The sequence below is a fragment of the Diorhabda carinulata genome, chromosome 4 (assembly GCF_026250575.1).
Source record: "Diorhabda carinulata isolate Delta chromosome 4, icDioCari1.1, whole genome shotgun sequence".
NCBI classification, from domain to species: domain Eukaryota; kingdom Metazoa; phylum Arthropoda; class Insecta; order Coleoptera; family Chrysomelidae; genus Diorhabda; species Diorhabda carinulata.
The window spans coordinates 9197453-9214413 of NC_079463.1; the positions used below are offsets into that span (position 1 = coordinate 9197453).

Consider the following 16961-nt stretch of genomic DNA (forward strand, 5'->3'; position numbering starts at 1 on the left):
TCACATTGCAGCATACAAACAGTAGTCTTATTGAACATTAATTAACGATTTCCCCTCTCTTACGAATTTTGCACTAAACTTTTATACTATTTTTATGCAGAAATGTCGATGCATATAAAAACCGCAAATCTCAGTAACCTATCAATTACGTTGCCCATGAAAATTAATACTTAACAGTCATTTAATGGGAATAAAGTCAAAAAACCATAGACAAATGAAATAACCCGTTATCTGATCGCATTTATTCACCAGGGTAGACTTGATCATATGATCGCGATCCGATTAATTTGATCAGTTTCCGAACAACAATGGACCTATCCGAACATTCTGATCATAATTTGAATAACATAGTTTCCGAAAACTCCATCAATTTGGTTCTATTCATATTCATTCACAATATCATAAGCATAAATGTTGAAACTTGAACAGTCCGTTCACGGGTTTAATCTGAAATCAATCAATTATTCTACGCCATCAGTTTGAATGTAATGGAATATTGTCCAACATTAGCTACATAATTGAATGCAGCATATATACAGGGACTAATGGGAAAAGGTCAGGAGCGTATTGCATGAGATATAATTTTAAATACGTCGAAAGTTTGAATTTTAATTTCCGTACTGTTCATTTGATCTTTATAAAATTCCTACCATATTAATAAAGTATTTATATGTTTATTTTTTTGAGCAAAAGTTTATTGATATAAAGTTTTTGTAGGGTTCATATACCCTGTATGAAATTATTGAACATGATTTTCCCACAGTAAATGGAATTGTTTGAGCAAATATCTCTTTGGTTGATAATTGCTATTTTATTAACGACAATTTTCGAAAAAATACAGACATATTTGACTAAAACTGATATAAAACCAACATCTAACTCAGTTCCACGCACTTTCTAAATATATTAAGGTTGTTTCTTTGTATTTGAAAGTGCAAGGCCATCACGTATGATCTATAAACTAGATCTAGTTTGTAGTAGCACATTATAAAATCGTTATGCAAAAAATGCATTTCTGTGAAGTTAAAGGACCGTCAATATGGTATCTTTTTTGTTCTCTAGATAAACAAGTCGTTGATACGACACCGGAAGCAAAAGGAAGTTCTTCCCGAGAGAATACCGGCCACTTTTGTTCCGCATACCAGGGACGAAAAGCGAACTTTTCATCCCGGCGAGAGAAAAAATAAATTTTGTGAAGCAGTCATTGACAATGAAATGTCTCTTAACTTATTAATTTATCAACATCAAAATTGATACTAAGATATTGAAACTTAATTAACTTCATGTCAAGTGATTAATACATTATTGTAGTGGATTTTTTTAAAAAGACTTTTTATTTAACTTGAGTGAAGCGCAGAGAATTGAAATTCTAATGATTGGATGTGGAGATGAAACATGTAAATGAATAGAAGTATCTACGTTATTTAATAATAAATATCCTAAACGAGAATCAATTCAAATTCCCCTGTAAGCAAAGTTGAGGGGAAATTTATAGAAACGGATCACAAACGGTCAAACATCTCTGGAAAGGTAGTAGAAAACCAATATCGGAAAACAAACAACTAGATATTCTGTTAGCCTTTCAAACTAATCCCTATACCAAATCACGGCAAATACAAGAGCTTAGATAGAAAGATTTTGAGAAGAATTGAATTTTGTGAAATAATAATGAAAGAAAATAACCGAGAGAATCGTTGTTTTTAAAGAAGCTACATTTCTATTCAACATTCATGTCAATTGTCAAATTTATCGTTATTGGGATACGGAAAAATCTACACGGAAGCAAGAGTACCGATTTGCTTATTGACGAAAGGCTCAATCGAAGACGGATCAAACACGTTTGATTCTAGACGTTAAATATCATTCGTAACTGTAGACAATAAATTTTTGACGCTCTAAACTTTAAGAAGAACACATGTAACGGCAAGACAGCTCCAACAAGAGTTGGCTAGAGCTAAAAATGTAAGAATTACTTCACAAACCAGTGGACGAAAATCAGCACTGGACTATCGGTTAGACCAGGACAAAAAAGGTATAGAAGTACTTAAAGGACCTGTGAAGATCCTTTACATTTCATCACCAGTTACATTTCCTGACGTGCTATTTGTCGTAGGAAGATGACAAAAGAAGAAAAGGGTGAGGAAGGGAACCAAGTGACGATTTGTCTTGATTTTAGGTCTTTTTCTATGAAAATAACATGTAAACATAGACGTTTCGACCTACTCCGGTCATCCTTAAAATATTAACCTAAAATCAAGACAAATAACTACGTAAAATTTGTTTCTGCTAGCTGTGTATTAGTGTAGGTACATACAAATAATATTTTCCACGATGTTAATATTAAAATATGAAAAATTATGATATTTAAATGATGTATTGCTAGATATTGATCTAGGAATCTGAATCGGTGAAAATATTGTTAGACACAGTTTCACACAAAGCTTGGAGAGCGTAGGATTCAGTAATGATACAATCTGAAGTTTCCGTGAATGTCTAAGTTTTGCACAAGAAATTGGATCCATTCTCTATCTCTCAAATATATCAAGACATAATCACTAAACTTTATTAAAATGATAATACACAACATTGTTTTTTTCTATCGACTGAACTATGAAGAAGTACGAAGACAAAAGTTAGTGAAAAGAGGGCATTTAGCAAAGAGTAGATATTGGGAGCTGATAAAGCCACAATCGGGCCTTACGTCTCAAGGGAGGTTTTAACAAATCGTCCAAACTAAAAGTTCGAGCTGTGGCGGCCTCATAACTGCTGGCGTGTGGACTGGTGAGGCTGAGAATTGATGGCTTTCGAATACCCAGGCGTCCGAAGAGCGATCGTGATGATCCTGAATTCTGATTCGTGGTGTTTGCAGCACTACCTCCAGATGCCGCTGCTAATTGTTCTCTCACTGATGAACTTCGCAATGAAGATACTGAAACACGAACGGAGTCTATTAAAAACATGATTCAGTACATTTTAGAAAATTATTTGGGCAACTATTGATCAGGAAAAGTACAAGGTCCGACATATTTATATGTAAATTGAGCATAAAGCTCAGTAATGACACTCATGAATCATTTATAGTTATTTCCACTGTTATCAGTGATATCAAAAAACTGTGATATCAGTAAACTTAAATTACACATATTGAAATATATTTAGTAGATTTTAGTTTTAGATAGTTCATGCACTTATATATTCTCATTATCAACGAGGAGTGGTTTTGAGTCTATGTTTATAAAAGAAAGTGTACGAGGGTTGTCTGAAAAATTTCCAGCCTTAACATTAAGATGTCACTATTTGTCAATATATATTGAAAACTTTAATATATTTGCACACGCGTGGGGTTATTTTCACTAAAATTTCAGCCATTTTGTACGCACAGTTTGAATCGTGAAATTGTTCTCTATAAATTGAAAAAAAAATGAGTAACGTGGTTGTTATTAAGTACATATTGAAAGGCAATACGCCCACGCAAATTCTGAACCATCAGTTAAGTCCTTAAAATTATGAGCCTCTAAATTCAAATGTGGTGATTAAAGATACTTTCTCACACATCGGTAAATCTCATGGCTAAAATTCACGAATTATATACTTTCCTTAGTTGGCCACTCACCGTATTCACCAGATTTCACCACCAGTAACTTTTTCCTGTTTCCAAACGTTAAAGTTTCACACAGCAGAGATGTTTGCCTCAGATGAGGCAGTTATCGCATACAAAAAAACGTATTTTGAGGAAAAAGGCTGCAACTATTATTTGAAATGAGTAAATAGATAAGAACATCGCTGGACTTCGATGTAGGCTGGTCTGACGTCCACTGTGTCATAACGATTTGGAAACTTAATCAACTAACTAGACACCCTCCTACTTGTTTTCTTTCAAAGCTTATTTTCAATTATATCCCACCTAGAATAAAATTTTCGAGACGCTGAATCATCTCTTCTTCCAAATCGTTTTGGATACCGTGCAATCTCTTTGACCATACATCCTGAGTCCTGGCTCAATAGTATTATTTAGCAATTATTTCGGTAATAGCACTTCAACTGTTTTGTTGGCATTTTCTTCCATATTCTCACCTTAGAATTCACGAATCCGGGAGATTGCTTCGAGACAACCTATTACCAATTTTGTCGTTTTTGATACTATTGGTTCTAAGGCTGCCCAACTATCTGTGTAGATTATTGTGACAAGTGTATAGACTTAAAAGTAGACTATGTTGAGAAATGAAAATTATTAAGTAAAGAATGTCTTTTATTTATTGTTATATTGGGAACCCACGTACGCGTTTGTCATAACCATGAGTAAGCTTTGCAATGCGTTTTGTTTTTAAATATTCCCACCAATGATTGTAAATTAGTTAAGAGGGTTGTAGGATTTTATAAACAATCTGAATTTTTTTCCAGTTCCTATTTAGTAAAAACTGCGCCACTAACTTGAACGTTCAATTGTTCGAAATCATAGTACAATAGTGACCAAAGTTGTCATCCCGATCATATAAACATCAAATAAATATTGGGAATAAGGCATATTTTTTACCTGCACTTCTATTTCTGCTCTCCTCTTCGGCTAACAATTTTTCGATTTTTTCCGGAAAATGTCTCTTTGCGCACCATACCATTCCTATAACTCCCATAACAACAAAAACTGTCATGAGGCCCAACCAGAATGGTTCGTGAAGCATTCTTTCACTTAATGGTTTATAAGGAATGTGCAACATTCTTCTTTCACATCTACAAATTGCTGAATTATTATATGAATGCAATTTAATCAATTAAAGCAAACGTTTTGTTTCAAGGATGATTTTGTTTAATTTTTATCTTATTTGATTGCTTGGTCATTTGTGACTTCTCTATGTTTATATCAAAAATAGGAACTTTGTACAAATAATGTAGAAACAATTTTAAAATGTAAGAAATATTGAAACTTTAGATGCAAACTAACAAAATCATTCAAGTTTATTACTACGTTTAAATTTCAACAGCAAATATCTCACCTCCTCCCTTCCCACCAAGCATGACACTGACACTGGAAGCTGTCTCCTTTTTCTATACAGATACCTCGACTCTCACAAGGATTTCCTTCGCAAGGTCGACGTTTCTGCTCACATATGATTCCCACATAACCCTGTTTACAGTGACATTTATAGCTAGTTCCTGCCAATTCACAAGTGCCGAAAGCACAAGGATCCAGCTCGCATTTCGTTAAGGCACAAAATAAACCTGGGGAAGAATAAAACATATATATCACAAATACTTGTTGGTATGTTTGGAAGTTACATTCATCCAGTGACCAATTCAATTGACAAGAAGTTACGTAAGATTTTGAATGCTATATATTTTATAAATCTAAAGATTTATATATTAAAGCCTATAAATTTGTGAAGAATTCAATCGGTCAAATACTATTTTTTTTCATATATTGAACAAGATTTATGATATTGGTATTAGTTTTTTGTGTATGGCTTATCAAGATAATCTGTACACCGAACTATCAGACCTAATTTACACCATCCACTATGCCCACAAAGTGCAAAAGTTGTTATCACAATAATTTGTTCAGCGAGTGAATTTCTGTCGATTCTTTTTACGTCAAGATATTCCCTTTCAAAAGGAACTTGTCTTTACTGCGATAGTATGCATGAGTATAATGATTTTCCACATGAAAACCCTCATGTAATTAATCCTCGACATTTCCAATGCGAGTTTAAAATCATTGGTCGATCATTATTTGAGTGGACCAGTAATTTTATCAAATCGACTTACAGGCGAAACTAATTTAAAGTTACTCTAAAGCACTCTTCCGAATTCGTTTCATGATTTGCCATTACGAATGTGGTTGGAATATTGGGATATGCGTGATGGAGTACCACCTCATTTTATTGTCAATTTAAGAAACTCTTCAAATCGCCAATATTCAAATAAGAGGAAATAATTGTCCTCAAGAATGGTTTCATGATTGAAAAGGATTTTCTTTTGAAAGTGAATACATATATTTATAAGGCTATACTTTCTATTTAGAATTATAGCTGCTCAGATTGAGATTTTTTGACCCTGTATTTTCATGGGTGGTCAGCTAACATTCTATCACTACTTAATTACAGCTTATTACATGTTTTTTAAGCATCGACTATTGTTCTCTATTTCTTTCTGTCCTACATCTGTTTGTTCCAGTCACGTACTCCTAGATTTTGCATATCTTGTACAATTTGATATTCCCATCTATCTTTTGATCTATATGGCAATCTTTTCTTGTTCAATTCTGTAATTTTACTTATATCCTTCCGTTTTTCTATTCTTTTGATGTATAGAGAAATGCTTCATTGTTAAAAAATTGGAAAAATTGAAAAACAAAAATAAAAATAACTAAATAAAGATAAAACAAATAGAATAAAATTTCAATATACAGAAGAAAACTACAATGAGTGACAAAATTATAGATAACAGTAATAAGTAATGATTAGTATATACTTAAGTCCATAGCAAAATTAGACCAGTATGCAGCATGCTCGGAATTAAATATTATTATTAGAAAAGAAGTCGTTTACAGAGTAGAAGACACTTTCCAGTAAATATGCCCTCAAATTATTGCGGAATGCGGGAAAAGATGATATCGATTTGATTTCAATTGGCAAGTGATTTTGCATTATTTTTGCATTGTAAAATATGGATCACTTAACTAATTCTGACGTGGAATAGGTAAATAAAAGTCGAGCTCTACGTTCCTAAGTAGAAGTGGAAGCTTGTTACGAATTAGGCAAACGGATTCAAAGGTGAATAAGGAAGGAAGAGTGAGAAGTTTTAATCTTTTAAAGAAGTCTCTGCAGTCCCTAACAGCTCTATTTTGTAGTTTGAAAATACGCTCAATCTGAATAGTACCACACCCAATAAGGGCATAATGGACTGTTAAAGAGATGGATGAGCTCAGTTCTTTGGAAACTGATGTCTGAATTGTGTCCGTACCATTGTATATATATTGTATACCATAAGTCCTCTATACTCATTATTTGCAACTTTCACTGGTTCATGAATTTTCCAAATTATTCTCCTCTCATATAAACTTAATTGTTCTTTGTCCATATTTGTTAGTTCCCTAGTTTCAGCGCCGTATGTAACTACTGGTTTTATCGCAGTCTTGTAAACTCCTCATTTGGTTGCTTGCCTTATTCTCTTCATCTACATTATATTTTTTTCCTTATTATACGTCCTATATCACGTAGGAATTTTTTATCTTGTCTTATTTTTTGTGTCATATTTGTTGCTTATCATTATTCTCAAGTATTTAAAGGTGTCGATACTTATAAAAAAATACGGTTTCATAGACATAGTAAAAGGCGCCAAATACTTTAATTATAACATAAAGTCAATGTAGAAAAAAAGTAATTTGAGTCAATTGAATGTCGGTAGGTATTTTATTGATAATGTAAGACAAACAAGCATATCTGCTGCCATTTCAAATGGTATCATAATATTAGGTTTTAAAATATCAAAATACGGAAATTGAAATCAATCTAAAATAAAAAGTTTACATTCAGAGTCAGTTCAATAAAGATAGTTCAAATACTAAATATTTAAATAAAACAATAATAAAGGATGTCCCGCATAAAAACCGACACAGAGTAGAGGTATGTGGGAGAAATTAAAATATGGCGACTGGTAGCAATTTACCTCTATATCAAGTTGCATCTCTGATGAGAGTTATAGGATCTCAAAGCAGGGAACGCGATATGGGTACAATAAATTATATTCCAAATAGTACTTCATTAGCAATTTTGTCTGAATGTTGATCAATAATTTGTGTTTTACAATTTTGCCGTGCTCACACTAATATTCTTTGATTTAGCAAAAGTTCTATTATCTTGTAAACGAATTTATCTTAGTAAACATATCAGAATATGGCGAAGGATTATTTTTCTTTTCTTATTATTATTTGTTTATTGCGTTTTTCAGATTTGACACAATATTTGATAACATTATATCAAAAGTCACTTGGAATAAACTCTTTAGTATTACTTCTAGTAGTGTCACCAGGAAATTTCACTTTCAGTCAGAGCTCATGTTTATAAGAACTTTTCGTCTTGACATGATTAACATGATTTTTAGAATGAAAGATTCTACTATTTATATCTCTTTCCGCGTATTATCAGAATAATAGTTGAGGTTTTATCAATTGATATTTTTACCAATACTTTGAGTTAAAATAAGAAAATTTGATATACTTACCTGTGTAATATCCCGTACACTGACAAAATTTTGTAGAATTCTTAGCAATACATTTCCCTCCATTCTCACAAGGATTTGGATTACATGATTCCACCTCTCTATCTTTGTAATTAATTAATTTAGTCTTGTAGTTAGCATCGAATTGTACTTTCAGAGTTCCGTTTAGAGGAATTCCGTGGGGTCCATGTACTTGTCTCAAATGAATGGTATTTAGATATGATGAAATATATATTGGGGAAGTTGGTATCGGAGATCCATCTATTTGAGGATCGTAACACAATCTCCAAGTTGTCCCATTTATATCAGAATAATTATCGAAAATTTCTAAGAAGCTTGTTCGATCAATGCATTCTGCGTCGACTAGTTTCACGTTATACAGTTCCAATAAAATAATACTACCCAAAGGAGCTATGAAATTTTGTGTGAAGTCGGTGTTTGATGGAGGTCTATCAGGGTAATTAAGATGAAACACTAATCCAGATGTATAATTTCCCAATGTAATGGTTTTCTCTTCTTTAACTGCGCTAATTATTCTATAAGAAGCTCGAAAGCCAGATCCGAGAGGATGGTGACCAGTGTGTAGTTTAATTTTCATTTTTTCTTTCTTTGATACAAAGCTACCTTCTGTTAATAGAGTACTCGTTTCAAATAGACGATGTACGGATAAACGTTGACCCAACATGATTTCCACATTGAAGTCTTCCGACTGGCTGACAATTTCCAGCACTCCACCTTCTCCAGTGAAAAATTCTAGCCAGATTCTCTTACCGGTTGGAGCCAAAATGGTTACTGTGCAATCTAAGTGTGCTAGAAGAAAATCTGGATAGTTTGGAGTTGTTAACGTACCTTCTGTGGCAGTTAAAGTTTGCAATGGGCAAGCTGATACATCTACCGTATACCAAATTAAAGAAAATCCCCTGTCAGAGATGGAATAATCAGTATGAAATTTAATATCTACTTCGTTTGTCTCTGAAACAAAATTAAATCGATCCATATCTCTCTCGTGATTTCCACAAAGTCGAAAAATATCATTTGAAGAATTTTGATTATGTTTATAAACAGATTTCAATTCGATGTAATCATATAAACATTCCAATTGGCTTTCTATATGAATATGAATGAATTTTATAACTATCCGTGTTTTGTCGGGTCCCGATATCCTGATAAACAAATCTAAATTATGGTAGTAGTTATTGGGGTAGTTTGGAGATGTAATTGATCCCTCCGTTCCGTTAATTGTCTGGTTGTAATTTGTTGCTGCGTTCAAAACTTGATGCTGCTTTTTACATATATAGCCACCTATTAAACAGAAACGAATGTTGAAATATTTATATATTATACTATCGGTCAAAAGTTTCTGCTCACCCTATAATCAATCCATTAAATTTCTGAATATTACACTTTTAACAAATTTCATATTATCAAGCGCAGATCCAAACGGTGTCTTAGAAACCAAAAATCATAGTGTAAGTACGTACGACACAAGTTTGAACCTGAAAATACCGGTGTACATGATTGTAGTTTAGTTCCAGTTAGCACTGTAAGACGCAAAAACGTGCTACGATTTATATTTTCTCGCAAATTCAGACTGGTAAATTTTAAAATGGCTAAAACCAAGAAACTATCGTGACTATCGTACAATTATAACAAGTCTATGCAACGTAAAAAAATGCACCCACCATGAGCTTTTCAGATAGAAAACGTTCAGGGTGCCATCGAAAAACTACAAACACTGAGGATAAAAGTATTGTATTGATCAGTAAACGTGATCACGCCTAGATATACTAGCCCAGGTCAATGAATCTAGGGATCTGCCTTTGAGTATTTCTACAGGGTGGCAGTAAAGTCTTTTAAGACGTCAAAATAAAATTAAGAGGTTACAGTGGGCTCAAAAACATTGAATGTGGATACATGAAGAGTAGGAGAGAGTTTTATGAATTGACGAGTCAAATTTTTGAGATTTGTGGTTCTAACGGTTAAGAAATCGTGCGCAGGTGAAAGAAAGAACAGGCGGAGGCTCAGTGATGATTTGGGAATGTTTTGAAGGAAGAACGATTAGAGACCCGATAAAAATTATAGGGATACGTTCTGGTCAGCACCTGATCGGCATTGATCTCAAGCATTTCTCAAAGCTATACAAAGAGTATTTGGAAGAATTGGAAAGGACGGATATTGCTCGACATCAAACCGATCGACACGTTTTGGGATAAATTGGACAGGAAGTCAGAAAGCAGAGCCCCACTTCCACTTTACATCTGAAATAACCAAATAGGATGATTATTTGTCTAAATTGTTATAGAGAATGCGAAAATTATGCACAGAAATAAGAAAAGCAAAAGGCAGCTACATTGCTGAGACAAATATATATATATATATATATATATATATATATATATATATATATATATATATATATATATATACCTATATATTTTTTAGAATATAAAAATCAATCGTAATTATTTGTCATGTATCATAAAGCAAGCTTTAGGGCGGGCAAAAACTTTTGACTTGTAGTGTATTGTACAGCGTGTTGTATTTAAAATGGATAAACCTTAGAAACGATAAAAGATGTGAAGAATATTATTTTAATCTAATATACCAATATTGATGACAAATTTCACATTCACTATTCTACCACTATTACCTACTATTATTTATCCGAGAAACATATTTGACGAATTTTTGTCAAAATTCAAGTTGACCTGTGTTATTTGTCAAAACGATTGATATTGAATCAAAATTTGTTTCAAACATCACTAAAAAAGCGATGGTAATGTTAAACAACGGATATATTCTGAACAAATTGGCACTTCAAAGCTCTAAAAGAAATCTTGAAGCTTCAACTTGTGAATTATCTCTTAAATAGGTTACTAGTACAAGTATGACATTTTTTCAAATAGAAAGTTGTAGATGTTTCATTCCAAACCTTTTACGATTTAACAAAATGTATAATTCAAGATAAAATCAGTGCATCTTGCCAAACCCTCGATTTGGAATGTATCCAATTCAAATCCCTCATAGAGTAAAAATATGCTTTCTCTTAGAAATCTTTGATATATTATTCATGGATTAATAGGTATGCACTTTTACTGAATACAAAAGAGTTGGGGATGAGGCTCAAAATGAAAAAAAAGGGATGAATAATGTCTATATCATGACATCAGCCTTATTTCCCAACTAACTTTTACCCGCTACTTCGTCCGCGCTGAATTTAGAATTAGGTCCAGAGACATGCATAATTAATAAAAAAGCAATTGTTAGCAATATGTCATGACGCTCGCGTTACGTAGAATAATAGCTAGGTTATTAACGAGTCTATAAAGATTTTAAATCGTTTCATACTTAAATTATTAAGGAATATAAATATTTAATATTACACTACCGGTTACAAGCTTTAGTCCACTCCATAATCCATGCAATAAATTTCAAAATATTATACCTTAACAAATTTCTCTTTCTAATACGAGTATTGTCTTACAATCTTACAAAGAAAAAATAATAGTGTAATTTATTCGATGTTCATAATTGTAGTTTAGTCCTAGTTAGCCCTGTAAGACGCAAGGACCTGCTGCGGTTTATACTTTACGGTCCAAGAAATTTTTTTGTGAGGTAAGTATACGAATTATTTTTGTTCTTGCAAAATGAGTTCTAGTGGGTAAAACACAGTTAAAACTCGTGAGGCAAAAGTAACCGTACCATTGCTGCCGAATAAAAATACCTCAACGTAGTACTGTGGACTAAAACGTGAAAAAATATGCATCTACCAGGAGCTTTGGCGATGGAAAACGTTCAGGTAGGCCTCGGAAAACCACAACCCCCGAAGATAAACGTATTGTATCGATCACTAAACGTGATCGGCGACTCACGGGCCTAGAGATAGCAGCTCAGACTAATGAATCTAGGGATTTGTCTTTAAGTACTTCTACAATGAAAAGGAAATTAAGAGAGGTTGGCCTTTTTGGAAGGGCGTCAGTAAAGAAACCTCTTGTAAGACGGCAAAATAAAATTAAGAGGTTGCAGTGGACGCAAGAAGAATTTTATGTACTTATCATAACTAAATCGAAATTTAAAATGATGTAAAACTTACAATAGACAAAAACAAGGTTTAACAAACCTAAAGCTTCGCATCGATGTACTTTCCAGTAGAGCCCGCTTTGTAACGTTGGACCGGGTAAAGGCGTCCACTGTATGCTTAGACAGGTCATTTCCTCCACGTGTCTAAGTAAGTCGTTATCGGTAGGCGCCAAACCGGGAAGCCACGACGTGTAAGTCATAGGAGAATCATCAATCCATTCAAAATCAGACGATGAGGTAGAAGTAGCACCTAACCTAATAAACAGACATTTTTGTATGAATAAGTTATAAGTATACAGAATAAAAACGAGATAATTCTAAAAATAAGATATTTTTCTGTTATTATGTCTCGACGGCGAAGATCAATAAGCAATTTTGCTCAAACCTAACCCAAACTATTAGTAATTACTAGTAGTAATTAGTATATCTTGGTGTCTAATAATCTCAGCATCACTGCCGCTATCGCGTTAGGCAGAGAAAAATCTAATTTTAGTTTTTCATTAAAATTAAATTAATAACATCATGAAAGTACAGCATAGGGGCGAATAAATTAGAAATTGTAAGCAGATTGCCTCTTAATAAGTACTTATATTGTACCAAACACTCATTCGATCATAAATAGACTACGGTTCATTCCGTTAACAAATCACTCTTAAGAGAAACACTTCTCACAACTCTCCTGTATGCTTGATAATGAATTATCCACAAAAATAATGTTATGCTCGATATAAAAGAAAAGAATGTACTTGAGTCTTATTTACGTAGTTAAATGGTAATCAATCTCTCTCGAGCTTAGCTTTCAAACTAGTTACTCCATAAATTCTCTAAGATCCCTATAAACAAACACAAAACCGCCGACTTGCCGATCTATACAATCGGATTTCCCAATTTTTCCTGTTTAATACACTCAGATCCTAACATGAACATTAAGAAAGCATCAAATTTATCATTCAGTTTACTTAGATCGATAAACACAACCCCAGAGATTTGCTAATTAAAGGATTACTCAGTGATATATTATATAGAAACAGACATTTTGCAAATTTTGGGTATAGGTGCCACCAATCTCTAAATATTTGTTCGGGACTTCTAGAGTTATTCGCATTGCTTCTTCATCAATTTAATATTTAAAGATTTACCAAAAAAATATTAGAACTAACAAAACCACAAGTTAAAAAAAAAATAATAACAAAAAAAATAAAACGCTATAAACTAGAAGTGAAATACCAAACTAAATATCAAGCAATATCAAATTATCATCCGAATAAAAAAGAGTCGATAGAGGAAGTAGAAGGAAAATGGAAGAGATTTGGAAATTGTATTCTTGGGGCTGCCAAAGAGACATGTGGGGTATGAAAAATACCTAAAAAAATATAAAGAAGTTAATAAAGCAGTGCGTAACATTTACACAAAGTTGTAACCTAGTCTATTTTGTCTGCTAACGAAATTTTGGGTCCATATTAGTGATATAATCAAATTTTTGTATATTTAACTCACCAATATATTGCACTTGTACGATATTCAGGTGTTTTACGTATACTAGAAATGATAAAACGTTCCTCTTCAGAACTTAACACCGATGCTAAATTCGCCTTCATTCCTTGACATATTTGTTGCGACGTATTCCAAGTTACTTCGGGATAACTGACAATGAGGTAGCAGGAATTGTTGAACATAGAGAAACGGTCATCTGCACACTGAAAAGCTAATAAAACGAAGTGTCACTAATTTTTATTTAAAACTATTAATTTAGTTCATTTGGGAGACGAGCCAGTGCCATCTAGACTTTCATAACCAGAAGTCAATCAAATGTGTTTGGATGATGTGTTTTGACTAATCTATTATTCTATTATTGAACACTGGAAGATAATGTATGTCGCCAAAGTTTTGTCACAAAATCAAGGGGCTTAAAGATAGGTTGTAATCATACAATATTAAAAAACTTTGTGAATTGGCTAAATTTGTAGAAATTTAACTTCCATTCTGGTGCTGTGAGAAAAGAACTGTATTCTTTGTGCTCCCTTCATAAAGAGAAACGCAAAAAATATTAAATTCATGACATTTCAGAAACTACAATTTAGAAAATAGATAGAAAGAATGTGAAGATATATTTTATAAGTACCTGGTCCCATAAAGAAAAAACAAAAATTTTGGAAAAAAATATATTTATTTTTCAACGTAATCTCCTTTTAGCTCCATACACTTTGCCAGAGATCTTTAATGAGTTCGATACCCTTTTTATAATAAGAATGACCTTGCCTGCGGATGGAACAATTTTTGCCTTCTTTGAAGCCGGTTATCCCTTTTCAGTCCATTGTTTAGATTGTTCTTCTGTTTCAGGTGCGAAGTGATGGACCAACGTTTCATCCATGATTATGAAACGGCGCAAAAATTTGGCTTCATTTGTTTGAAACGTTGCCAACCTTGCGCACAGCTTTCTCAAGTCCAAATTTTCAGTTAATATGCGATGTACCAAACTTTTGAAATGCCTACTATGTCTACTAGTTCGCGCACTTTCCAGTACCGCTTTGTGGATTTTTTTTCAACATTTCTGGAGTCGACCACTGCGATGCTGGTCTTCGCAGATCCGACGGCCTTGTTTAAACTCTGCAACCCAATATTTTATTGTTAATAATGAAGGAGCAGTCTCACCTAGAGTATAATTAGGATTAGCTTTTATATTGGTTGGGTTAATGCCTTATAATGGACTCCTCAACAAAAAACTCAAGTTGACGAAACAAAGCTGACGAGTAGCATGCGTCTCAAAACTTTTATAGACAGCTTTTAGAGAGCAACGGTTTTCGAACTAAGAGGTCACTTAAATACCAAGTCAATGAGTCAGTGACACCTTTCAAATGAGATGAATCAGAACCATCAATTCCTCACGATAGTCCCCAGTCCAAAAAAGCTCTCGCTCGTCACTAAATTAACCATCATGTCTGCTACTTCAAAGGAAATTTTAATTACTATAATTATATTTTCCATCGTAATTCTCGTAATTTGAATAAATTATATTTCTTCTGATGTTTGCTATTTGATAAAATATTTAATCTCACATGATATTAGTTGTCAATTAATTGGAGTAGTATCCAAATAAATTGGACTCGTGTATCAAAATATTTTCCATGAAACGTTATGTTTTCATAACGTGCAACGGTTTTTTTTTCATATTTTCACATAAACTAAAAACAAGTTTTTATAGTTGAAAAAAAATCATTTCATTCACAAATAATCGGTAATTTTCATACACTATTGCAAAAACCCTAGAGGATTTGTGAAAAAAATCACCAATATTTTTATGTGGCATTACCTTGGCGTGGAAATGGAGCAGTGGTTCACTATTTTAGAAAGAGATCGACACCACGCTCAAATATCAGGCGTATAAGTTTCCGACTTCGACTTGAGGATGTCAGCACTCATCAATATAAACTGAGAAATGCTTAACCCATATCTTAAAATATTTTCACTAAAATTTCAGCCATTTTGACGCTTGGTTTCTGTATGACAATCTTATAAGTGTATTATTATGAAGATTTTTCTAAAAATGGAATGAAAATGACAGACTCCAACAGTCATTTACAAAGGCCTTCTTCAATAAAAATAGTTTTTAGGGAGTTTTCGTTCCTATCTAAACACATATGGTGCTCCTGTGAAGTGTTCAAACTATTTCCGCCATCATTCAGTCTGCTACTTTCTGTAAACAACCTCTTTTGGAGTCTGCTGGACCTGAGTGTTTCATCTTCCTGCGCGAATTTTTTGTTTATATGTGAGATTCATTGTATTCATCAAAGTAATGGCGCCCAATTCACGATAGTTCAAGAAACCTATTTGGTGATGACATTGATGCCGACCCCGATTTCGTTATTGTAGACCAGGGGTCTCCAAACTTTGAAGCCTTCGGGCCAGGATAATTTTTTTCGGTACATCCCAAGGACCAAAACAATAGTCGGTGAAAAATCACAATTCCATAAATCTCATTAGTGTTTTTTTGTTTTTCTTCCATTAATCGGGTTTAATTTCATATTTGTTGTTTGTTAGTTATAAATATGCTTAAGCTTAGATATTTTAGTTGAATTTTCTACATCATCAAAGTTTTAACTTGCAATTAAATAAAGTAATTATCACTCTGTGTTTTCATTCTATTCCATTCAACTTATCACAGTACATACATAGTACATAGTAACACATTAGTCTTAAGCTGTCGCGGGCCAGATTGATGGAACTGGCGGGCCGGATCTGGCCCGCGAGCCGTAGTTTGGAGACCCCTGTTGTAGACGATAAATTTGATGACGAATTTGATGATAAATTGAATGCTAGTGTATGAAAATTATGTGGGCCAACGAAATAGGCATTTGAATAAAAAAAGGAACAAAAAGGCACCAGAACGTCGTGGTATGGTTGAAGAAAGGAAGCTTGTGATACATTTTCCTGATCCTAAAGATGCTAAAGATGTTAGGCTACCTGAAGATGCTTTCAAGGTTCTTATGGATGATGTTATGATAAAAAATAGCCCTAATGACCAAGGAAGAGATAGATAGTATATAACATTATAAAACAGTCGTATTATAGAAATATATGTAAAAAGGAAATTATTACTTATATAGGGCTTTTATATTTGGCTGGTGTGCATAAAGATTCAAAAAGAAAATTGGAAGAACTTTGATCAC

The 16961-nt window shown here is 33.2% G+C and overlaps 1 protein-coding gene across 1 annotated transcript in view; it reads right to left on the minus strand.

Moving 5' to 3' along the window:
* Window positions 1–16961, minus strand: part of LOC130893483 (uncharacterized) — a 131611-nt gene that overhangs the window by 11512 nt on the left and 103138 nt on the right. The window contains exons 12-17 of the mRNA XM_057799662.1: window positions 13792–13999; window positions 12335–12549; window positions 8218–9516; window positions 4992–5217; window positions 4535–4728; window positions 2702–2929 (exon numbers count right to left, since the gene is read on the minus strand). Of these exons, the coding sequence (XP_057655645.1) occupies window positions 2702–2929; window positions 4535–4728; window positions 4992–5217; window positions 8218–9516; window positions 12335–12549; window positions 13792–13999 (2370 nt within the window). The remainder of the gene's footprint in view (window positions 1–2701; window positions 2930–4534; window positions 4729–4991; window positions 5218–8217; window positions 9517–12334; window positions 12550–13791; window positions 14000–16961) is intronic.